A 27,904-nucleotide genomic window follows, 5' to 3' on the forward strand; every position below is an offset into this window, starting at 1 on the left:
CCTGAATGAGGATTTCAAATTCAAATTCATGGGAGCATAAATAACAGTAATAGTGAGCAAAAGATCTCGGAAATCATGGAGAAAATAATAAAGATATGATGGTACTTAAAAATATATAAATAGTTTCCCACTATATCATTATTAATTATTTCATTCTATTCTAATGAAAATATGATAAAACTTTTCTGCAACGTTTGTATAAGCTTGATATTAATTGACTTGTTCACAGATTGTCGTTATAATTTTAAAACTTTACACTTTAAGGTCTACAATCTATTTGGAAGCACCACTAAAGAGATTCTGTTGTGTGTGAGGATGCAGCCAGTACTCTACCTACATGTATTTAGCGGCACAATTTTTTTAAACGAGTTTAAGTATCATTATCATTTGTTTCATGTATGTGTTTAACATAAAATCACACAAAGTACATGTAGACCAATTCGCTCTATTGTTTGGCGCATATTTTGACCTTCTAGTTTGTTTTTGATAGACTCAACAGGGCCCATTTTCACCATCCAATTGGAAGACTTAATTATAAAGATTTGACTTAAAACAAAGTAAAATACAACAAGTGTTTGAATATAAACAGGCTTCAACTAGTGATTATTTCATTAATATGTTCCTTTTACTTTATTTCTTTTTTTTTAAACCACATTTATATAGCGCCCTTTTCATATCGTATGTACGTTCAAAGGCGCTTAACATTTTTTCCCTGACTCACAGGTACCCATTTATACACCTGGGAGGAGAGAAGCAGATGTGGGATAAATTTCTTGCTCAAGGAAATTCCAGTGGTCAGTTCGGGAATTCGAACCCGGGACCTCCCGATCCTTATGCCAGCGTCCTACCATTAGATCACTGCTCCCACAAAGAACTATGTTCATTGAGGTGGTAAATGTAAAGATGTACAAAATTCAGACAAAAAATGAACATTTCAATTTAAAGAATACTCTTTATGTTTAGACCTAGTCTAAGATTTGTTAGGTGAATACGGGTCCTGGCCAGCAACTTTGCAAGATTCAATACTAACATTCTGAAACAAAGGATCTGGCATTAAAATCCATATTTAACAACATTCACTTTCTTCTTAACTGCATTTATTGCAGAACTGACGAATTTAACTTGAGAAAGCAGAACACAATGCAATCTACAATATTAATTATTTGGTTGAAAGGACTTGTTCAAAGATTGGGGCATTTAAAGAGTGTCGGAAATTGCCTTAAATTACTAAATTTTAACTATTGAACTGTAAAGCTTCATAGTAATGTCAAAAACATAATCTAGGAAAAAATAGAAACAAGAGGGCTGAAACACCCAAAGTCGCTCACCTGAGTTTCAAACAAAATTACCTGTTCTTTGCAGCCCAAGATATAATAAAAACAAATATTCTGACCAAGTTTCCTGGAGAGTGAATTATAAATGTAACTTTTAGAGTGCTAACAAGGTTTTACTATAGCCAAATAAGGATAAATTACCCGCCCCTTGGCAGCCATGTTTTTCAAAAGATCGACACCATTTTGGATCTTATCCCAGATATCATTAAAATAAATGTTCTCACTAAGTTTCATGAAGATTGGACTATAAATATGAGATAGAGAGTGTTACAGGTTTCTACTATATAGCCATATTAGGAAAAATGTCCCACCCCCTGGCAGCCATGTTTTTCAACCAACCAGAACCATTTATGAACTCATCTAAGATGGAACAAATCTTCTGAGCAAGTTTCATGACCATTGGACAATAAGTGTGTCCTCCAGAGTGTTAACAAGATTTATCTAAAGCCATATAAGGAAAAATGACCCCCCCCCCCCCTAGCAGCATTGTTTTTCAACAGACAAGAACCATTTTCACTAATCAAGATATCCCTAAAACAAATCTTCTAACCAAGTTTCATGAAGATTGGAGTATAAATGTGACTTTTATAGTGTAAACAAGGTTTTACTACAGCCCTATATAGCCATATAAGGAAAAATGCCCCGCCCCTGGCGGCCATTTTTTCAACTAACCAGCACCATTTTTGAACTCTTCCAAGATATCACTGCGACACATCTTCTGGCCAAATTACATGAAGATCGGACAAAAAATGTGGCCTCTAGTGTTAACAAGGCAAATGATGACGCTGCACAATGCACAACTGACGACGGACAAAAGACGACATGCTGCACAGGTGAGCTAAAAATCTAAGCACAAGCTGGGTTCAAACCAGTGTGGTATTAAATGCTAATACCTAAACAACTCAGCCATCTGAACAATTATATACATCAAGACATTTCTTGCTTTAAAAAGTTGGATAATGGGCATTTTGACAATCTGTGAAAAATTCCTTTTAACTTTGCATAAATTTGATTTGTAACAATAACATTACAACAGCCAACCCGACATATATACAGTCCTCGTGGCAGTGGTAAGGCTATTAAACAAAGACAATGCAGTCAATGATGATACTGCATACTAAAAGTCATGTAACACAGGTAAAACTGAGATGATTTTAGACATGCATAATTCTCGAACAAACCTGCTGACAGTAATTCTTATGCAGTAAAGACAAAGTAACGCAAGTTTTTGATAACTCAGTAGGTATTAGACGCTGGTTTGTTCATTCACACCTGTACAAGTCAAACAACCTGTTTTGTACTGGAAGCATATATGTCTCCCATTTCTACTGGGGTACCTGGTCAGCTAATTCACTTAAATAAATAAAGTACCCAATATTCAAACTAGATTGAACATTGGTTCTAGCAGTCCATCATATGGTCCACTGATGCTCATTTCATCCTCTGCACTACAACAGCATTCTGAAGTTTGGCTGTCTCTATTGTCTCTGATTCATTTGTGAGCTCTCTATTAGGGAATGTTGTCTGTAAGATGAAGTTTGTAGCATGATACTCGGGTCTGGATCTGACACCAGGGTTAAGGAAATACCCTACAAAACTCACCACACAGGTAAGTTTAATCCATTTGCCTAATTGAAAATCAAAATAAGAGAGATAGGGTTATTACTGAAGGTGATGAATACTACCACAGTCTGCTTGGTAAAAAATAAGGACAATATATTTAAAGATTAGTACTGTTTCTCAACCTTCAATTGCGATCAATGATCTTGAATTGAGCCATTTGCTCAAGTAATTCTACATTTGTGTAAAGTTCTTTCAAATCTTTCAAAGAAATTTACAGCAATTTCAACACTGTATTTGATTAAGGTGAACAAACTTTGATCCACATGGCTGCAATTCTTATTTTTGCAACATTAACGTCACAGACTATTCAATATCATCATATATACACTGCATAAAGTTGGCAATTTTTAAGTTAGCTTAAGAAAATTTTATGTCATATGGATGATAAAGTACTATTATTTATCATGATGAAAACCACATTAGGAGGATTCATAGGTCAGCCAATAAAATTATAATACATTAACAGTCAAATCCAAACTAGGCAAATTTTTACAGGACAGTAGGTCCTGTTAAATGGTTAGAAATACACGACCTCCTTTTTTTTTACAGGACCTACTGGCGACAAAATATAATAGTAAAATAACTTGGTATCATTGCTGGGATCAAGGTGTTTATGATATAAAATGATAAATGATTAAAAAGCTATTAATTTCAAGGTCGCCCATTTGTATCTGATGTTAAATAATAATACACGCCATACATGGTACTAGTCTTGTTAAGTTAAAACATATTTTTTTTTAATGTTTAAAGAATGTTAACAGGTAATATAAACGGGAATCGCTCATTTGTAATATCTTAAGAACATTTTCCAACCAAGTAGCTGATACTTGTTTACCTACGCTACGCTAAGCACACATGACAGATATGAGTCTGGTCAATACAGCCAAAACCGACAACGGCCTCAGTAAACGACAACCAGCCTTTTTCACGCATGGACATTGACAGCCAAGATAATAACGGTTCAAATGACAATGATCATTATTATACATTACTATTGCTATTGCAACCACACAAATTGATATCTGTATCATTTAAATTTTAATAATCAGGTTTATGATTATCTTGTTTTAAAAGTGACTAGGCCGTCGTGGATTCAACCGTCCTGACCCGCATTCGTAAGATGCATAAAAATTGGACCCTCGGAAAATTCTGTCAGAAGAAAGAGCGTTAGTACGGAAAAGCATGTGTATAAAGACGCTATCGCTATTTTTGTACCTCAGAAAACTTTCAGAGTTGTTAACAAACTTATACAAACCAAATAATTGGTTCTCTTTTTTTTTTACCAGACAATCGGTCCTGTATATTTGACCAACAGGCCGGACCTTACAAAATTTTACAGGACATGACCGTCAGCCCGGCCATGTTTGGCTGAGACTGCATTAAAATTAGGTGTCCCTGAGCCATTTCTACCAGTCATTTTGCAGAAAAAATTATTGTGTCAAACACTGCTTTGATTTGTAAAATTGTTCTACCAAGTTAACAAATCTTCATGTGATTAAATACCAAGGATACGAGATAATATGTCGTCGAATATCACTGACTTTGTGAGTTAGATTGAACTTCTGAACTAATCTGAAAACAAAAGGAAAAAGTTAATTAGCACTTTCATAAAAAACAAAAGTGACAAAAACATTTGATTTCATGTAATACTTTTTCCGGCAAATGTCCAGGCATTAAGTGATAACTGTCAGGACAATAAGATTTCATGTTGTGGTGTGAAACCTTAAAGAATATTTAATTCAGTCTATAATGAATTATCCACACAAGCACAATTTTTTAATCAAATTCTGTCAATTTCAGTATTAATAATAAATGTGTTCACGCACGTCTTAAACACAAATTTTCACAATTTTGCCAAGGTATACAGTAAAGTGAATTGTGTGATATTTTTTTTCTACCTACTTTAAGATTCCATGGTATTGATGTGCAATCAAAATGTAGGTAACATGCGTAAGCAGATAACTCAATGTGTAAGCATACATGTGTATGCTCAATTGTAGTGACGGAAAAAACAAATACATTTCTGAAAATGGGAACACGAATGGAGTTAAATTTCTGTAAATGATAAAAGCGCATTTGTCAGTATTGAACTTAGTAACTTATTTTGTCCAATTTTTTGCACAGGCTTTTCTTCATAACAGTTTGTTTAATACACAAGACATTAGTAACTTTGATACATTAAACACAAAAGCAGTCAGCTTTTTTATAAGCCACAAAACAGTTACAATTAATGGTTTTCTATCAACTAACATAGACATAGCATAGAGCCTGACAAAGTAAATAATTTTTAATAGCTGATCAGGTGGTACAAACAACTCATTGCTAGCGCGTATTGCTACGAAAAATGAAAATAAGGGAGCAGGTTTTTTCTCTGAATAAAACCTGTCCAGTAAATGTTCCACTCATAATGACCCATTCCCACAATAGACCATACCCTTCCCAACTTAACATGAGCTGTTGCAGGACAGTGCGCTTGGCTTTCTTGTTGTTGTCAGAGTTTCTGCCTTTTATGCTTAACAACACTGTTTGCAAAGCAGGAAAGTTATTTTACTTATCAAGTAATTTAGTGTATTTCTAATTTAAAAACTATACTACTAGACACATAAGCCTTGATTTTGAGCAAAACGTATTCTTCTGTATTTACTCACATTAACCTTGACCGTGGAACTTGAGCCCATGTGCCTCATGTACAAACATAAGTTGTGTACAGTTTACATATGCATGAATCATAAATTGTTCTCCAGATCATAACCTGAGACAATTTGTATACATTTAGTAACAGTGCCTTTAACCTTGATCACACCCATCCCATGACCAATCTCTATCTCAAATTTCATTAGAAATGCTCACTTTGTCCTACCCCAGCTGCAATTTCAAATGAAGTTTTGATGGAACACATCTATGTTTTAGTTGGTAGACAATAGCTTGTTTTGATGGAACACATCTATGTTTTAGTTGGTAGACAATAGCTTGATTTGTTTTTGAGTGTTTTTGACAGAATTCTTCTTCTTTAATTTTCTAACAGCAACTTTGAAATTAACATCATGTATGTCACATAAAACCCTATTTAGGTAAAGATATAACTTATTTACATATCAATTTCATTGAAACAGGAAAAAATCTTAAGTTATTGACCTGAATCAATATTAAAAACATTTTTTCTATATTTACTGTATACTACTACTCATTACTACCATGTGATGGAGCTCACCCAACCCGCATACAATCTAAATCTAGGCTTAGATACTAGCTACTCATGGATGAAATTTAATTATCTTGAAATTCAAGTGAATAAATTGTCATGGGGGTGTTAGCAAGAGTCTTAGTTCAAGGTATCTGCATTTGAAGATGGATGACAATATCTTAGTTTGATGACCTATTACCCGTATATAAAGCTAACAGTGTTAAAAGGCCCATAATTATGACACATTTCAAACTTGGCACATAAGGTCATTTCAATATGGGTGATACACGTTATACATTAAAGTGATTTCCCTAAAGCCATTCCTGAGAAACTACCCTACCAAACAATCTTCTGCCTGTTTGAATAAATTGACATTTTTAAGGTTTAGGCGGTTATAAAATGTTGCAAATAAAATATTTTCCAACTTATTCAGCAAAACTTATTTTGAATACAGCTGAACAATTTGACTGGATTGTTAATGATTATGAAATGTGATTTTTTTTTTTGCTGTTTCCTCAGTTTGTATTTTTTTTTGCTTATATATATAGTTGAGTATGAATGCTCAATTCAGTGTGTACATAAACACACAACACTCTCACGAGTAATTTATTATTATCTTTATTTACGGTATTTTTTCACGCATGTATGAATGTATGAATGTTTTGTACTACTCACGATGAGCTGTTATATGCTTAAGTGAATAAAATATTTGTTCTGTTCTGTTAATATGCTAGAAGTATCTTGTTATATATTACACAATTGATTTAAATGTAAGTCTAAGCAATAACCTGGTTCCGTCCATTAATCTGATCTGTATGGTTGTGGATGGTCTGGATTCATCCACAGTCAGACTGGAGGTGTGTCCACTGACTGCAGCAGGGCTGGACCTCACTGGGCTTACCAGGTTTGGGGCAGGGCTGGTAATGCACATGCAAGACTGGTGCTTTAAGCAAGGACACTTTAAGCAATGTTTAACATTTTAATTGTATTTCAAGATACACAATATTTTATGCCCATTAATATCCAACAAATTGTCAGGATGAACTTAAACATTTAAGAACAGACTTAAGCTAACAAACTTGTACATGTAAGACTTATCCCTTACCATAATCTATACATTTCAAATTATTTCAATATATGGAAATCAATGTTCAATATTATTCAAAAGTAAAAATGAACTCCTCTAGAACAGCACATGTGTGCTTAGTCTACATATCTGCAAGAATTGCCTGATACTAGGTGTGAGATTTGAGAGCTGTGCTGCTTACCTGCCGAGAGTGTGTCCCTCGCCCGTGAATGCTCTGAGTGGCACCTTGGGTTTCACATACTGTTCCTGCCTGTGGTCCTCCATGTTCAGGTTCACCTCGCCCCCCCTGGCTGCACGGATCAGCTCCTGGGGAACCTCCCTGCAACACACACGCACTGCCTAAGTCTGGACAGTAAGAACTGAAGAAGTAACCACTAAACAAACACATTGTTTATGAATGATTTCAAGCTCTGAAAAAATTATTTCTGATAAATAATTGCTTAGATGTATAGTTGAAGATATTAATCTACAGGTAATAACAGCAGTTCATTGTGATCAGACAAAACAGATGATACTTGCACACAGACCCATTTGATATGGCAGCCAGAAATTCCTTGTTGGCTGGGTCATGGAAGTCTCTGAGAGGTCCATCATCCACACTGAACCCGTCCTTCCACAGCTTCAACACACAGTCAATCTGCAAACACCAACACACCATTATAGGCTTTATACACAGTCCACCTGAAAACACCAACACATCATTAAAGGCTTGATACACAGTCCACCTGCAGACACCAACACATCATTATAGGCTATATACACAGTCCACCTGCAAACACCAGCACACTTTTATGGGTTCATATACACAGTCCACCTGCAAACACCAGCACACTATTATAGGGCCATATACACAGTCCACCTGCAAACACCAGCACACTTTTATAGGTTCATATAAACAGTCCACCTGCAAACACCAGCACACTATTATAGGGCCATATACACAGTCCACCTGCTAACACCAGCACACTATTATAGGACCATATACACAATCCACCTGCAAACACCAGCACACTGTTATAGGGCTATTAACACAGTCCACCTGCAAACACAAGCAAACTATAATCGGGTCATAGGCACAGTCCATCTGCAAAACCAGCACACTATTATAGGGCCATCTGCAAACACCAGCACACTATTATAGGGCTATATACACAGGCCACCTGCAAACACCAGCACACTATTGTATGGCTATTTATGCAGTCCACCTGAAACTGGGAACAAAATCTCCTGGTTAGGATGTGAAAAAGTTTACTTCTTGGTTAATCCACAACAAGGATTAAGTTTGATTTAACATCAGGGCCTGGTTTATTAGAACTTAAAATTCCAATTCAGCAAACAGACAATAATTTATTGGATCAAAGTTATTATGGGACTTAATTGTTAACCCTCAAATATATGAGTTCATTTTAAATAATCTTGATTCTCTTATAATTGATGTATGTTTGATAATGACATAATTTTTAAATTAATATTATTAGGGTCTGAAATTAGAAGACTGTTAACTTAACTCTCCGTTAAAAATTTGAGCAATCGGGCCTTAGTGATATGACCTACACAACAGTACATTTTGAAGAAAAATACCAAGTGGGGCCATCAAAAATACTTTAATTCATTGATTTAGTTGAAAACATTTGAAGCTCAAACCAATAATGTATAACATTCAAAATCAATGATAACAGGTAAATCATATTTCCACAGCTATGATCAGTAAACAAAGTTACAAGATTGTGATATAGCACATCAACCTGTTTCTTGTGAAACATGACAGGTTCCCCATGTATGCGTTCTGAGGATGCTCCCTCTGTATCACCCAATCTGTAGCCAGAGCCCTTGAAAGCGGGCCCAGCACGGGGTTGGGGCGCCTCCTGGCCAACCTCCTCCGCTCCGTGTCTGAAATACCATATACTTACTGAGCACAATACATTGCCACCAACAGTAATACAATACTCACTACTGAATGAGTAAAATACTTTGTCATACACTACAAACTGAAAGACATCTGTATAAACATTAACAGGTTTAAGTGTCTGCATTCTCTTTCACCTGAATATAAGGACTAAAAACTTGAATCAAAACTAAACCCTTTAAATATGAGGACCATAGTAATTCAATTATTAACTGACCTACAAATATATAAATATATATATATATATATCATTTTTGAAGGATGCTGACTATCTAAAAGAAACATTGCTGCTTTAAGGGTAAACATGTGAAACATTGTCTAATGTGTCTAATGATGGTTTTGGGGTTTAAATTTGTGCCAGGTTAATAATATATGGCAAAGTAATGACTAAAACAGGTCAAACTGACCTTTGACTGCTAAGTGCAAACTTGTCCTTTGTGTTAGATAGATGGATATAACACCCCACAAGTCTACTTATAATGGTTAACATTCAGGCCAAGTTATTTTAGAATCCCTCAATAAATAGCAAAGTTCTGGAGGAGACAGATTTGTTCAGGTTGTATGATGAGAACATTGGACAAACAAGTGAGACCATTACTTTAAAGGTAGGCAGACAGGTGTTACTTAGACACAAGTGTCCTCTTATGATGGCTTACTTTTGTGACAAGTTACTTTCAATCAAAGCCATCAACACATGTGTATGTTAAAGTTATGGCTGAAACATGAATTATTGGAGGGACATGTGGATAGCTTGACAGACACACACTGACAGACATTCAGTATGACTGCTGTAAGTTGATTTCTTTGAAGAAGATTGTACAATTAGAGCTGCTTTCTTTGAAGAAGATTGTACAATTAGAATGGGAAGGTGTAAGAATACCATAAATACCAAACACCAGAATCATAATGTAAATTGTTGTCAGCTATAAAAGTATTTTGTAACAATCAAATTTCAAATAAAAATTCCATCACATTAGCAGTATTCTAGACATCCCTTGCTTATAAATAACAATTTAGAAACATTGCCTTTAATGATTTGTCAACTGCCACCAATGAGCATTGAAGAAGTTTTTTGTCAAATGTATGTGTGCTTATATGAACAGGAATGGCTGTTATACAGAAAACAGAGAAAAGGTTTTCATAGTAAATCTAACAAGCAAATTCGTAGAATTGATATCCCCCGCAACATATGCTTTGTTTGAGGATGGGTGCAAATCGGACAGATGCTCCGGACACAAAAGTGATGGACGGACGGACAGCCGGACAAAGCCAAAACAATATCCCTCGGCCTCTGGCCTCTGGCGGGGGATAGAAACTCATACCAAGTTTCAATTAAATCCGCCAAAGCACTTCCAAGATATGGCTCCGGACAAAAAAGTGCCTATAGTAAAAAGCATTTTTGCAAGATACAAAGGGCCATAACTCTGGTTTTAACAGATGGTGTACAATGCCATTTGGCGTGAATCATCCTCTTATGCATATTTATACTCATACGAAGTTTCAATGTAATACGCCAAAGCACTTCCAAGATATGGCTCCGGACACAAAAGTGACGGACGGACAGCCGGACAGACAGCCGGACAACACCAAAACAATATCCCTCCGCCTCTGGCGGGGGATATGTACTCATACCAAGTTTCAATGAAATCCGCCATAGCACTTCCAAGATATGGCTCCGGACACAAAAGTGCCTATAGTAAAAAGCATTTTTTCAAGATACAAAGGGCCATAACTCTGTTTTAAACAGATGTTATACAATGCCATTTGGCGTGCATCATCCTCTTATGCATATATATATATACTCATACCAAGTTTCAATGAAATCGGCCAAAGTACTTTCAAGATATGGCTCCGGACACAAAAGTGCCTATAGTAAAAAGCATTTTTTCAAGATACAAAGGGCCATAAGTCTGTTTTTAACAGATGGTGTACAATGCCATTTGGCGTGCATCATCCTCTTATGCATATATATACTCATACCAAGTTTCAATGAAATCTGCCAAAGCACTTCCAAGATATGGCTCCGGACACAATTGTGCCTATAGTAAAAAGCATTTTTTCAAGATACAAAGGGCCATAACTCTGTTTTTAACAGATGGTGTACAATGCCATTTGGCGTGCATCATCCTCTTATGCATACAGTCAAACCTGAATTCAGCGGTCAGTCAAGGGAAATGACCAAAGTGACCGTTGTCCACAGGTGACCGTTGAATTCGGATCACAATTTTAAGATGGTTTGTCAGTTGGTAGTATTGCTACGTCGTTACCCCGCCAAGTCGTTTGCATACGGTGTTAAACAAATGCTCATTGCCGTTAACTAAGCAAAATAACAGAATTTACGTACATTGACAAAATACAGAATAATATCTTATAGATTGATTTAATTTCATATTGTTATTAAACTAAAGCAATGACTTTATCAACGCTAGTATAATTGTTTACTCATGCATCTTGATTATTCAATAAATAAAACTTGCCACGTGCCGTTGACGTCACGCCCGTACAAGTCTAAAAAGCGGATTCGCATTCATAAATCGACAGTACGGAGATATTGTACCGTTCTAATAAGAAAAAGACGCAAAAAGTTTGTTAAAATTTATTCGTACGCAAACATCACACAAAAAGCATTTTAATTCAACAATCTCATACAAAAGACAACGCTTCAAACTCACATTTGCATTCGATTCATACTCCTACATAATTTCTCGCTTATGCTTTAGCACACTCTGCACTTGCGTACGTCCAACACAGAGCTCACTTGCTATAACACGCGAACTTTTTCCAAGTTGAAACAGTTTCAAACACTTGACTCGCTCCTCTAATGTGAGGAACTTACGTCCACCACTCATTGTTATTCCGTGATTTATTATTCCGATTGCTTTCAAAAGTGTTGTGAACGCTAGAAAGCTCTTTTAAAGAATGATCCGAAAATTTTACTTTTAAATCGATACTCAATATTGTAAGTAAAATGTACTAATTAGCGGTCATTTAATTAGCGATTATTACTTTAAACGTGTCAAAAACTCTGACATATTTTCTGTTGAAGAAACCCCCACAATTATCCCGGGAAAACAAACCCTCTCAACACCTTATTATTTGTTTACTCGCAGCGGGTCGCTTTTATAATATCAAAGGCAATTACCGCTATCAAACGCTTTAACCGCAAAATAGACGGACACAGCATGTGCAGTGTTTTTAATTTTCGCGACTCGAGACGATTGACGCGTGACCGTTGATTTCAGTTCAAACATGAATTTCGGAGTTGAATATAGTGGCCGTTGGCCGTTATGGACAGGTGGCCGTTAAATTCAGGTGTAATATAGAGTGTTTTTCGTCGGGGGGATTCCAGAGTGACCGTTGTCTGCAGGTGACCGGTAAATTCAGGTGGCCGTTAGGTCAGTTTTGACTGTATATATACTCAAACGAAGTTTCAATGAAATCCGCCAAAGCACTTCCAAGATATGGCTCCGGACACAAAGGTGCCGGACGGACGGATGGACAGCCGGACGGACGGACAACGCCAAAACAATATCCCTCCGCCTCTGGCGGGGGATAATAAAGACAAGAAACCATCGGAGACAGATGATGCTCCCCAAAGGTTTTTTGTCACAATATTGCACTATATATTCAGATAAAAGGAAACATCTTGAGGGGCATAACTTAGTACAAAATAATACAATGGATGGTTAAGCAACTTAAAAATTTCAAAGGGCCATAACTCTTTTAATAAATCATCTTACCAGAACCCACAAATAACATGCACATCTCCTCAAGGTAGTTAAGCTTCCCATAAAGCTTCATTGAATTCCAGTCAGTAGTTGGGGGGACAAGAATTACACTATATGTACAGTTAATGAAAAATTTCAAAGGGCCATAACTCTGTGAACAAGAGCACTGCCTTGCGGGTGCAGACCGCTCATCTATTTTTCTTTTTAAAGGTGAAGGGACCTATCTCAATTTCAATCACAAAGGAAGGAGGGGTGGAGTGGGGGGTGTATAGTGTGGGGGTGTGGTCATTTATTACATTTTCTTTCAAAAATGCAAATAAAAATGCATTTTTTTGGGGGGGGGATTCTTTAAGGGGGGTATAGTGTTAGGGTGTGGTGGTCATTTATAAGATGATCTTTAAGAAAAAAAAAATGGGGGAGGGAGATTCGGGGGGGGGGGGGGGGGGGCTTGGAGGATGATTTGGGTGGAGTCTATTGTGGTATGTAAGGTAAGAGTTGTTTTATCAAAGTATCAATCAAATCTAACCATAAATAAAGAAGTTATGGCAATTTTAGCAAAATTTAATAATTTGACCTTGAGAGTCAAGGTCATTCAAAGGTCAAGGTAAAATTCAACTTGCAAGGTACAGTACCCTCATGATAGCATGAAAGTATTTGAAGTTTGAGAGCAATAGCCTTGATACTCTAGAAGTAAAGTGGATCTAAACACAAAATTTAACCATATATTCAAAGTTACTTAGTCAAAAAAGGGCCATAATTCCGTAAAAATGACAACCAGAGTTATGCAACTTGTCCTTTACTGTCCCCTTATGATAGTTTGCGAGTGTTCCAAGTATGAAAGCAATATCTATGATACTTTAGGGGTAAAGTGGACCAAACACAAAACTTAACCAAATTTTCAATTTTCTAAGTATAAAGGGCCCATTATTCCGTCAAAATGCCAGTCAGAGTTACATAACTTTGCCTGCACAGTCACCTTATGATAGTTAGTAAGTGTTGCAAGTATGAAAGCAATAGCTTTGATACTGTAGGAATAAAGTAGACCTAAACACAAAACTTAACCAAAATTTTCAATTTTCTAAGTATAAAAAGGGCACATAATTCTGTCAAAATGCACACCAGAGTTATCTAACTTTGCCTGCCCAGTCCCCTGATGATAGTAAGTAAGTGTACCAAGTTTGAATGCAATAGCATTGATACTTTCTGAGAAAAGTGGACCTAAACGCAAAACTTAACCAAAATTTTCAATTTTCTAAGTATAAAAAGGGCACATAATTCTGTCAAAATGCACGCCAGAGTTATGTGACTTTGCCTGCCCAGTTGCCTCATGATAGTAAGTAAGTGTACCAAGTTTGAATGCAATAGCATTGATACTTTCTGAGAAAAGTGGACCTAAACGCAAAACTTAACCGGACGCCAACGCCGACGCCGACGCCAAGGTGATGACAATAGCACATTTTTTTTTTTTCAAATATAGATGAGCTAAAAATGGACCTAAACACAAAACTTAACCAAAATTTTCAATTTTCTAAGTATTAAAAGGGCACATAATTCTGTCAAAATGCACGCCAGAGTTATCTAACTTTGCCTGCCAAGTCCCCTCATGATAGTAAGTAAGTGTACCAAGTTTGAATGCAATAGCATTGAAACTTTATGAGAAAAATGGACCTAAACTCAAAACTTAACCGGACGCCAACGCCAAGGTGATGACAATAGCTCTTTTTTTTTTAAATAGATGAGCTAAAAATCATCCGACCAGAAACAGCTGATAATATGCACATCTCTTGGTAGTGAAGCTTCCCATAAAGTTTCATTGAATTCCGGTCATTAGTTGCTGAGAAATAGCCCGGACAAAAATTGTGCACGGACGGAAGGACACACGGACAGACGAAGCGGCGACTATATGCTCCCCCAAAAAAAACCTTGCTCAGAAAAAAAGCTAAGCTTACCATACTTACTCTCTAGCTGATTTAAACAAATCTTCGACAACATGTTTCTTTTTCTTAGGTCCCAAAACTTGCTGTCCACTGAAATAACATAAACAGAAAATTCATGACAAAGACAAAACAAATGAACATACAAACACTTTGGTAAATTAAAATTGAGTGTCACAAATAGCACATCAAAGAATAGTTACAACAACATTAAATGGTTTGGTATCTAAAACATATTGAACTACCACCTTATTATGATGTGTAACACCACCACAATTTCCTATCAGACATGTGTGACAAGTGTCCAAATTACAAAATTTGCTCATCTTTTAAAGCTTCATTTAAGTTAGTTTTGAACCTGACAATTGTGACAGTTACCTGGACATCTTTAGTGGCACTTCCACAAATGTTAATGACATTTAAACAATTCAGTTTACTTATCCACTCATAATACTAAGAAATCAGTTAAACTATTTCTTTAAAAGTAACAAGAGATGTGTTTGTCAGAAACACAATGACCCTTAATGCGCCTCTTTGATTTTTTTTTTACCTTTGACCTTGAAGGATGACCTTGACTTTGACCTTTCACCATTCAAAATGTGCAGCTCCACAAGAAGTAAGTAAGAGATTGAATGGAGAAATGATTTTTTTTATAATTTTTGACCTTTGACCTTGAAGAATGACCTTGACCTTTCACCACTCAAAATGTGCAGCTCCACAAGATACACATGCATGCCAAATAAGAAGTTGCTGTGTTCAATATTAAAAAAGTTATGATAAAACTTTAACAAAGGTTAAAGTTTTAGGAAAGAACAAGAGATGTGTTTGTCAGAAACACAATGCCCTCTACTGCGCCGCTTTGAAGCCATATATTTGACCTTTGACCTTGAAGAATGACCTTGACCTTTCACCAATCAAAATGTGCAGCTCCATGAGATAAACATGCATGCCAAATATCAAGTTGCTATCTTCAAGAATGAAAAAGTTATTGCAAAACATTAACCTTGTTATTGCAAAACTTAAACCAAGGTTAAAGTTTTGGGACAGAATGACAGACAAAATGACAGACAGGCCAAAAACAATACTGTGAAACCATTATTAATCGTCAGGCATTAATTTTCATAAATTTCGTCAGTCGACCGATCCGCGAATTTAAGATCCTAACGAACAATCATGCTCTATGTTTGAACAAAAACAAACACTAAGTTGAACAATATTTTAAAACTTTACTGTAGACATGAGGCATTAAATTCCAACATAATCCATGCACACATTCACTGCTGTTTCGTAATCAAGATTAATCCGGTTTTGACACAAAGGGATGTTGATTACACAAGGTACTTAACTGACACGTTACACTTCTTTAAAACGCGTGTGCAGTACAGCTGTATCGAATGCGTTGACTTTGTTTATGTAGAATGGTAATGAATTAGCGCTAATTGTTTATAACTTTATTACCCATTAGGTGCATTGTGTTTTTCAGGGGTGTTGCATATTAGCCATCACGCAGCAAATGCCGATGAAAGACAATAAACCAAATGAAAAGATAACGATGTGTGATCAACATGCGTATTTATCACAAATTAATAAAGAATATTTTAGTTGCTGTTTGTTGTTTGATTGTTTGCGTTTAACCACACTTATTACTATTTTATATGTATCAATTTATTTATTTTTAAATTATTGACATTATTGATTTATATACCGGTAGTTTACTTTTTAAGAACAAACACACAAACAGAGTTTATAATTTTCATGTTGATATCAGAATAAAAAAGCATTTTATTTGTAAAAAAAACACTTAACAATCTGGAACCTCTGTCGTATAACACAAACAGTTTTTAAACGGTATTGACAGCATTTTAATAAAAATCATACCAACTAGAACACATACCCAAGAAAATAAACAAACATGACTAGTTTGATTTGCTATTTGATAGAATAAGACTAATTGGCAATTGGTTTCGTTGTTACAAACACTCGTTAACGGTTATTCGATCCCACTTGTCCGCTAATCATAACAATGAACGTGTGAATGGCATACATTAAGAGGGTACATTACTGTCCCTTGATAACAAAAGACTAGTTAATTGGCATGTGACAAACAGGCCCCACCTCCTGCAGTGATTCTCAAGTGTGTTCCCGCATTCGTACCGCGATTTTTTGAACTGCGATTGATCGCGAATATGTATTACACACAAATCGGATATTGACTGACGCATTTTGAAAAAAAAATCAAAATCAGTAATCGGCGAATTTAAGTGCTGACAAAATCGTCATTTTTATAAAAATGACGAAATTTTGTGCTGTCGAAAATAAATGGTTTCACAGTATACCCCCGATAATTCGATCCAGGGGCATAAAAATACAATGATATTTGACCTTTGACCTTGAAAGATGACCTTGACTTTTAACCATTCAAAATGAGCAGCTCCATGAGATACACATGCATGGTAAATCTCAAGTTGCTATGACAGACAGACAGACAGACAGACAGACAGACAGACACACAGACACACAGACCGACAGACACACAGACCGACAGACACACAGACAGTCAGACAGACAGACAACAGACAGACACACAGACAGACACACAGAGACAGACACACAGACAGAGACAGACAGACAGACAGACAGACAGACAGACAGACAGACAGACTTGTTGTGATTTAATAAAAAAAAACAACAAGATATGTGTTTGTCAGAAACACTATGTCCCCTTTTGCCCTGCTTTGAAGCTATATATTTGACCTTTGACCTTGAAGGATGACCTTGACCTTTCACCACTCAAAATGTGCAGCTCCATGAGATGCACATGCGTGTCAAATATCAAGTTGCTATCTTCAATATTGCAAAGTATTCATTAAATGAGCTATTTTGACCCATATATTTGACCTTTGACCTTGAAGGATGACCTTGACCTTTCACCACTCAAAATGTGCAGATCCATGAGATACACATGCATGCCAAATATCAAGTTGCTATCTTGAATATTGCAAATGTTAGTGCAAATGTTAAAGTTGGGGCAAACAAACAAACACACAAACAAACACACAAATCAACAGACAGGGCAAAAACAATATGTCCCCCACTTAAGTGGTGGGGGACATAACAAAAAAACTTTAAACACATTTGATACTTTTAGAGAAATTATACACAAATTGCTCGTTCCAGGACGAAAAGAACTTACTTTAATTTCAGCTCAATTTAATTCCATAATGCATGCTAACTTAAAAGCATAAACTACTTGCATTTTGTAATTACTTATGGAGACAATACAAGGTAGACGATTGAAGGACAAATGGAATCCGGACAATCGGCACTCTGCATTTTTGTGCATTCTCAGACAACTGGCACCTGGTAAATTTGTCGACTAGGACAATCAGCATCCACTTAAATTGTTGAACCAGACAAATAGCATTTGATTAAAGGCGAAGAAACATTTAATAATTTTTAATCAATCCACACTTTAATTAGTTTGAAAACACAGTTTGTATGACATACGAGATTTATTAATGATCTCTTTTACCAAACCAATTAGCGCTCTAAACTTATATGTCCAACAAGGTGCTTCAGGCTGTAATGTTCACCTTATATAAAGTGCAAATTGTAAGGATTTAAAATTAAATCGGGTGCCAAATGTCCCGGTCAACAAATTTATGGGCAGCCAATTGTCCAGGAATGCATAAAAACAGGATGCCAATTGTACAGGTGCTGTTTTTCCTGAAAACATCGTACACATATACATGTATGTATTCATTGTTTCAATAAAAATAGGTACCAACCTATGTTCAGAACCTCCTGCGTAGAACGCCTGGCCCTCCTCCTCACTGGACTCATCTTCATCCACTCCTGCATTCATGGAACCAATGGTGGCAAACCTGGCACACAGTGCAAGTGCATTATCAGATAATACTTATTTTTATCCTACAGCTAAATGATTTTATAGAACAAATACAACTCATAAAGAAAAGATAAGGTTTTCTCCACGGTTATTTTTAGATACGGTTTTCTCCACGGTTAGTTTTAGAACATGTACATAGGGACTACTTTTTTTGGCCTTTCACCCCTGATTGCGTCATTCAGGTCATTGGGTACGCAGTCGTTTAACGAGTTAACGAGTGTGTGTGTTTACAATGGATTATTTAGAGGATAATACACGGCTGAGATGGGCTGAGCAGTGATAATCAGCCCGCAGGGGGCATAACTCTGGTTTGCAACCTGGGGCCGATTATCACTGCCCCACCCGGCTCAGCCGTGTATTAATGTCTATAATATATATCTTACTTTTATACTAAATTATAGATGGGCACAGGTTTTGAGTTCTTACTATAATACTATTTTGGTTCTTCACTAAAATTTATGAAGAACCAGCTTTCCGTACTTTTATTTTCATTCAATTGATTACGCAATTTACGACGTATCTCGTGTGACATAATTTAAATGATAAAACTAGCTAGATGCTTTGGATTTAAGCACAACATAAATTCGGACTTGGAGGGTTTTTATTTAACAATTAAATATTTTTTAAGTATCAAACTATTATTGTGTGTGTTTACGATGGATTATTATCATTTTTATTATGAATGTGAATAACAGTGTTGGGATATAAAACTGGAATGAAACTGGTGAGACTCCATTTTCGATTTCGTTAAAATGTCGAATGTACTCGAATAACGCGATGTTTTGTTGAACAATTGATGGATTAAATTTAAGAAAAGTGTCAGTGAATTGTTCTTTAACTTTTTGAAGGAAATCTACATTGAATTAAAAGGATAATTTCTTTGATGAATAAGTCGTTCCTTTGTCAGTCGATTAAAAAAAATGTCTATCCACAAAGAATTGCCTGCTTACATCCAGTGCTTTAAAATGGAAAAGATGGATTGCGATCAAGAAATGTGTTCAGAATTTTAACTCATCATGGAAGCAAATTAAACTTTACGAAAATAAACATGGTTTTTACACAACTTCGGTGAGTAGAACAATAACCAGTAGATGTTTTACTTTGTATGTCAGTAAGTTAAAAGTGTGTAAAAAGAAGAGTTGTTTATAGACTAAAATTAACAATATCGGCGGGGATAAATGCTGAATCATGCTTCACGCAGGTGTCTACACATTTTGTAAATTTCAAATGGCAGTTATGTTTGTTTTTGGTATTTTACAGTAGTTAAACAAGAATTGTAGTTTGAACACAACCGTCTGTGTTCTACTTGAGTGTGTTACATTTGGAATGCTGATTAAAATTGAATCGCGGTGTAAAGCGATATTTTGTCTCGTTTCTCTTCTTTTGCGTGGAATTCTTAAGGACTATTTCGAGTTCCGTAAACGGGAAAGATCACAATTAATATTACTACGCAATGTTAGACTCAGTAAACTTAATGTGTTTTTTTGCTTTTATTTTATCAATTTGAAACTACTATTTTACTTGCATCAGGAATAAATTAAATAAAAAATATATTGTAGGATAAATAGAATACTATGTTAGTGTGATTATGTACTTAAATTTATCCAACTCATCTCAGAAAGGCTTACAAGGCTCGGCAAGCCTCGCCATGTAAACCTTTCTTCACTCGTGGAATAAACTTAAGTACACAATCACACTAACATAGTATTCTCTATATAACACAACTATTAAGAATGGTATGCATTGAGTGGTGATTTTGGAAAACCAGGCTTATTGCATGTGCTTTAAGTGTTGTCCCAGATAAGCCTGTGCAGTCTGCACAGGCTTATCATGAACAACCTTTTCCACTTTGATTGAAATGATTTTTTTTAAGGCAAAAAGGCACTTTATGCACATTCAATGAGCCAGATTTTCACAAACTAAGGCTCAATTCTGATTGTAGTCATGTATATAATATGGTCGGTAATCTGTAAACATGTAAAGGGTTTATATGCTCCATCCAAATTTTCTTTCTTTTGGCAAGCTGCTGTTTAATGTCATTTTTTAATTCAAGCTCTATTAAAGGTAACACAAAATATTGAATGATTACTCAATAAGCTATACCTTGAGTTCCCTGTGTTGCTGCTACGCTTTGTGCCCCCTTTAGATGTGTCCTGCCTACCCTGACTGCTAGCTGGGGTACCAGACTGTCCTGTGTGTGGACTGATGGACTGCCCTATGAGTGGACTTATGGACTGCCCTCTGTGTGGACTGATGGACTGTCCTGTGTGTGCATTGATAGACTGTCCTACAGCCACAAGATCATCATCATCATCTGGATCACCCTCATAAAAACTTGCCATTGCCATCTAAAAGATAAACCAGGTGCACTACATTTTAATATATTTCATTATATATTTAATTTTATTTACTTAACTTGGATCGACATTATTCTGTTAGCTCTGTAAGAAAGTTAAAGTGAAAATAAAACTAAGTCTGAAAGGCCCAGTTTAACAAATGCAATCTTAATGTTAAACAAGAGCACGACTGTGAAATGGAACTATAATTTTAGTAGAAATTCATTTATGTATATGGTTGGGCTAGATAAAATTTACATGTTACAATAAATGCATTATGTAACAGGCAACTAGATTTAAAACTGGTAATTTTTCGCTTAATAAGGGAGTACACCATTCAGTAAATGGATCTGCCATAAAATCGCTTATTATTATCTGTACTCTTCTCTTTCAGCTGGTTTATGAACGGTTTACTACACTGTTTCCTCTGTATCTGTCTATCATAGTGTCGCTGCAATGTGAAATTCGTCTTGAATCTTCCGGTCCATCTTACATGTCAATTTGTTTTTATTATGCATGGCACTTTCCATTTAATGTTGGTCAGACTAACTGGCAGTATGATCCATTGGCATAAGAAAGACAACTCTTAGAGGTAATGTTTGCATAATGTTTAAGAGTTGTATCGCTTTACCAGGCGCATTTCAGATGCTCATTTACATTGTTCAATTAAAATTACAATTTTATAGAAACTCCAGAGCAGACAATGGTTTACGTTTTCTTATGCATTGATTAGACGAAGCATTGAACTACATGTTTGAAATAGTCTTGGAGTACACCAAGTAGTCACATTGAAAGTTTTTCATAATAACTCCCTTAACCTTGAAAACAGTTATATGTTCACTGATATTTGGTATAAATGCTGATTTTTATTGATTTAGTGTGTTATAATAAACAACGGGTCACTAAAATTAAGTCACAACGGATAGTCGATCATTGAGTAATTGCCATCAAGCATCTGTGATTTCAGTCAAACAAGGCGATTTTTCTCAATCCAATGGGAGCCAATTATCAGCCAAAGTTATGGAAAAAACACTGAGACTGACGCATAAACAGGCCTCAACACTAACAGTGTCCAGGGAATCCAAGACCCCAAAATTTTGGTGAGGGACACCAGTTTTTCCCATGATTTTGCTCTAATTTTAATAGGCAGGGTTCCCTGTGAACACCAATCTGTATAAGTTAGTTATCAAGCTCTGATAAATGAGTTCTTAAATTTAAACATATCGTACAATTCCCTTTACTTCGAGCATGACCTAGTTTCCATCACTTTGTTTACATTAAGAACGCGGCTCTCGTGATGACCTCTCAAGCATGCGCTCAGAGTATTTTGTTTTACTAACATTACTACGCTTGAAAATAATTACAGCAGGGCCCTTAAATCCATTTTAGGGGAAGCAGGTCGCTACCCTCTTGAGGGAGAATTTTCGTGGCGTTTTCCTTTTGGGGGGATTATTTTACTTACTCTCTCTATTATTACATTTGTACATGTTTGCACTATATCAATTTCTTTTTTCATAATTTAGTATGTTTGACAAGATTTAATTGAAATAGAATTGAGATATAATAATCATGAAACACATTTTTCTAAAAAAAAAAAAAAAAAAAAATTTTCTGGGGGAATTTTTCACCCCAAAAGGGGAAAAAGTATACTTTTCAGGTGGGGGACTGCGACCGTAATTCGCCGCAGATTTGAAAGATTGAGGGCCCTGTACAGAAACTACTGAAATAACAAAAAAAAGTTTAATTGCATTTTAAAATCTTACTTCAACTGAAATAATCCAAATTCATGCCCATTCCGTGCATTTTTTTCGGTACTCTTCATTAAACTTGCACATAAATTACAGACCACTGCGCTAGTTGCAATAATTCAACTCTCAGATAAAGCTGAGAGTTGCAATGCGCTCTCTCTTGTCCATGGGTGCAAAATGTTATCAACCATGCAAGAGTTAAGGAACACTGAAACTGCAAGAACTTATTAATGTTTACCTGTCTAAACCACAAACTCATCCAGATGGCACCATTAAATCAAGAAATAATTGCTTTTTATTGACTTAGTTTTTCTTTCGTACGCTGTATCTGCCATATTGGAAAATTTACCCAATATTGGTTAGGTCACAGTGCACCAATATTTTGCACGTCGTGTTATGTGATGGAGCCTATTAAAGTCGATAACGATATTGAATATTCGACACAGAAAAACTGTTTCAAATTTCAACATAAAAATGTCAACAAGAATAGTGTGTTGAAACATTGTCGTATTTATAAGGGTGCATGCGAACTGCAAAGGATAACGTCCGTATGTTGCCGTTCAGGTAAATTTAACATGTTTTATTAAGTTTATTCATTATTTTTATCAATATGTCTCGAACAACGTCTGTTTAGTGAAGCGCACTGATTCTGTTTGCAGATAGCCATTTTCACTTTGCCACTGAGTGGGAAAGGGTTAACACTCGACTAAAGGTAATTGGAGAATACAAACAAGAAATATCTTTTAAAAAGATATACGGCGTTGATAGTTTAATGAATGAGATCATGGATAGCGAATGTCTTTTTCTGTGCAGTTCTTAGCTGCATCACACGCAGTACGGGATGTTACGCGGAGTTTTATTTTACATTATTACATATTGCTGGTCATAAACTTATAGATACAAAACAGAAAACCAAAAGAAGAATGAAAGTGAAATTAAAACATATGAGTCAACCCGACACACGCGAAGTATCCGTATTTATAGGCGCGTTCTTCGAACAAACCTGTTATAGTGGTTTGTCGGGCATTGCTATTTGATTCGATTATGAACAGTATCGAGAATCATTGCGCTCATGCTTAATACATTAGTCAATATGGTGGAATAATTATTGTTAAATTAATCAAAAATAATATTTATCATTGTATTGTTGAAAACACATTAAAAATCTATTATTGACATACCATAATTAGATTGTAGGACATAAGCCCCCCAGGACAAACCCCCCCCAATGAAAAAATGAACATTTGGACAATTGCCCCCCAGTAGAAATGACGGGTAGGATATAAGCCCCCCAGTGCTTATTTTGCATCTGGATATTTGCCCCCCAATGCTTATTTTAGAAGTGGACATTAGCCCCCCAGTGCTAATATCATATGTTGTTTCCATTAGATTAGTATATCTCTGTATTTGGATTCAGTATTATTTCATATCTCCTAAATATATAATCATAGAAACTTGGATCATTATAATTCGAAATAAAAAAGGTCCAGAAACTCACTTCAATTGCCTAATCTTAGGTAAAACAAACATCTTAAAGAATTTGAATTGTTTTTTAATTAATCAATCAAAAGGATTATCAGCTTGTTAAAGGTGTGACATGTGGCTTTGAAAATATACTTGTTAATGAAAATTAAAGGCTTCTGTATTTAATCAATAAAAAGGATTAAAAGGTGGTGATAACTGGACATGATTATCTGCTCAATCGAGTAATGTCATTTAGAATTAGGCACTGGGGGGCAAATGTCCACTTCTAAAATAAGCACTGGGGGGCAAATGTCCAGATGCAAAATAAGCACTGGGGGGCTTATATTCTACCTGTCATTTCTACAGGGGGGCAATTGTCCAAATGTTCATTTTTTCATTGGGGGGGTTTTGTCCTGGGGGGCTTATGTCTGGATCCCCATAATTATTTTGCTGAATATCTTCATTTAACATATTTCTGGTCTAAAGAAAATTCCAGGTCACCTAGTTCATGGATAGCGTCTTTATTATATAACGATTATTTTACTGGCCGCGAACTCCGATGATGACCTGTATATAAACTCTGGCATTCACACACTGGCCGTGAATTGACCCGATACCTCGTGGGTTGAAATGCAATGCATTAAAGTGAGGCCTCGCTTCCACTGCTCTTTATACTTTTACATGTCAACATGTTAACAGGAATATGGAAGTAAGTACTAAATATGAGAACATAGCCTTTAAGTATAAACGCTTTTGCGCTGGTAATTCTCTGAAAATAAAAGGTGCACGCACAAACTGTATTGATGTCGAGAATTGAGTGTAAAACTGTTCTATCTATAAAGCCTTTTCATCAGAGATTAAATTGTTTCATGCAGTAAAACAGTGTTACAATGACGCGGATATGTTTTCAATGTTCTGGTGGTATACTCAAATCAGCCAATGGAATAAATGAAGTGTATTCATTCGTACCTAGCCCAGGGAAATTTTATTTGAATTTTATTGGACACTTACAAAGGTCGGGTAAGCATACATGCCATAAATTTTTAGGTCCAAAGCGGGACATTCCATAAAATATTGTCGGGACATTTGACCCAAAAGCGGGACACCTAAAACGATCTATCATTCCACCTTTACTGTAGTCAGTATAGTACTTACAATTAGGGCTGCAACAATATACTGGTATATCGGTATATATCGCAATACGCAATCCGCATATTGTATTGCGATATGATTTTCATCATACCGGTACGAAAATTTTACAAAAATTCATTCACATTTCGTCCAGAAAAGCCATCCGAAATAATGATAAAAAGGTAAACAAAACAAAGCAGTGTAAATTATTTTTTACGTAAAAAAAGCATTCTAAAAAGTGTATTATACGGAGTAGCGTTGTTACATGGGAGCATTCATTTGATGCTTTTGAACAGATTATCGTTGAATTAATTGCGCACAGCTGTAAATGTTTCGTTCGATTCTGATTAGAGCATTATTTGTAATCCGAATTTCGGAAACACGCTTCCAAATTTGAATGCTAACGCGACAATAAAAAATTATAGCGTCAAATAAAAAGTGCTTTATCCTTTGTCTCAATAAAAAGCGCGCGAAAATTATACAGACATGTAGAACGTCGCATGGAAAGTATGGGTGTATGTTGTGTTGTATAAAAACGGGAACATCACGTCAGCTGAATTACGCGTGTTCAGTGGGAAAAACGCCCCGGTTGGACGTTATTTCATCACATCTTTAAATAGTAACAATTGCAAAAATGTATTTGATACTTAAGAAAATTTGCGAATGTTTGTGTTTCTTATTATTCTTGAGCACATTTATAGTAAATATTTACCAGAATTTGCTTTAAAATTGGAATTTATGGGATTATTGGGTAATTGGCAAGTTATAATTTTGGTACAAGTTAGCAATATATTGCGATATATTGCAATACGGGTTTTTGAACTGACAATATATTGCAATACGGTTTTTGGCGTATTGTTGCAGCACTACTAACAATACTCTTGATACTTTTATTCAAGACATAAAACATCTCATATGAAGCATGGAATCTAAAACATAACAATAACAGTTTTATAAAATAAGACAATAGCAAACAACGCGGATAATATTCATCTTTTTAGAGTACAAAATCTAGAACATTACGACAACAATACTCATTATATTAATTTCAATGGCAAACATTAACGCAGGGGAGGCTATCCAGTACACTGAAAGTACGGGTAACAGTAAACTATCTACCGAACAGTAACATCAGTTACACACGGAATGCGCGGCCGTACACATTTCAGAGGTAGGTTTTTGGTGGAAGCAAACCGTCTTTGTGTTCATTTTAACTCTCAACAACGCCTCAACCGTTTTTACACCAACAAAACAAAAGGACAAAAGAAGTCTATGGATGCTTTACTCGAATTATTTTTCTATAATGTTAATAATCATATTTTGTTGTCTTCTTATATACACAGATTAAACTGAATTGTGACTTGTCAGGCGCTGTATTGGGGTAGTGTCAAACTGTCATGAATAACAACACATTGTTTTTATTACAATAACACAAGACAAGATGGGTTCCACTTTTACTGTTTGTTGCAATGTTTTTTTAAGCATGTATCCATGCGCAATTTGTTACTTGTCAATTGTCGAGGCTTAATTGGAGTAGGGTCAAACTGTCATGCATAGCACCTCGTGGTTTTTAGCTTAATTGGAGTAGGGTCAAACTGTCATGCATAGCACCTCGTTGTTTTTATTACAATTACACCCAATTACACTAGACAGGATGGGTATCACTTATGGACTGTTTGTTGCGATTTTGGTATATTGCACATTCGGATTATCCCGCTATTTATGAACTAAACATTGAATGTAAAAGACTCATTAATGATGTAGAGTTAATTTTACAAAACAATTGTTTTGTAAACCGTTTCAAACAAATACAAACATAAACACATTTTCAACATTTATTTCATTATAATACAACTATGATAGCAATAAGCGACCACTATCTTGAAGACCACCATGGTGTGAATGCCTGATGAAATCAATAATTAGCCGATAAATCGCTGATAAGGTGTCATAAACAACACTGGTACACACGATAAGTAGAATCGGATTGTTAATTGGGGGCAATAAAGGGATTAGCGGGGTTAAGTGTTAGCGAAACAGAGCTTGAATAGCGAATTTTATTGGGAAACTATAGACCTTTCATTGTTTTTTACGAATGTCGGGACAAATCATCTCATATCGGGACGGCGGGACAAAGGGCCCAAAAGCGGGACTGTCCCGCCGAGATCGGGACGTATGGCATGTATGCGGGTAAGGTGAAAAGCTGGCTTAAAAGTTAAATACAGCTACGCCGAATAAAAACAACAACTTTATACCCCACCCACTCCCTTGACTGGCTTGAGACTAAGTTGTACACCGGTGGATAAATTTGTGCAGCATCTAAATTCTAATGAGTTATCAAAAGTGCATGTGCTAACATATAAATACCTCTAAATTCCAAGCAGAAGACTCTAGGTAAAATTTGGCTCTATTTTCATCTGCGCCAGTTATTTTGACAAAACTGTCAATCATGCCCTGTTTGGCAGCCATCTTGTACGGAATCGTTTACAATAACTGCCGTTACAAGCCGTACATTGACGTAC

General features: G+C 35.8%; 1 protein-coding gene across 1 annotated transcript; it reads right to left on the reverse strand.

Annotated features, from left to right (window-relative positions):
- Window positions 1-1,080: 1,080 nt before the first annotated feature.
- Window positions 1,081-27,904, reverse strand: LOC127843539 (NSFL1 cofactor p47-like). Its single transcript, XM_052373231.1, has 10 exons — window positions 27,750-27,904; window positions 20,807-21,051; window positions 18,585-18,680; window positions 14,821-14,889; window positions 8,974-9,118; window positions 7,756-7,865; window positions 7,410-7,547; window positions 6,930-7,058; window positions 4,470-4,529; window positions 1,081-2,898 (listed from the first exon to the last, which is right to left on the reverse strand). The coding sequence occupies exons 1-10, from the start codon at window positions 27,849-27,851 to the stop codon at window positions 2,766-2,768; spliced, it is 1,227 nt and encodes a 408-aa protein (XP_052229191.1). The 5' UTR covers window positions 27,852-27,904; the 3' UTR covers window positions 1,081-2,765.

This window comes from Dreissena polymorpha, chromosome 1 (assembly GCF_020536995.1).
Source record: "Dreissena polymorpha isolate Duluth1 chromosome 1, UMN_Dpol_1.0, whole genome shotgun sequence".
Lineage (NCBI taxonomy): Eukaryota > Metazoa > Mollusca > Bivalvia > Myida > Dreissenidae > Dreissena > Dreissena polymorpha.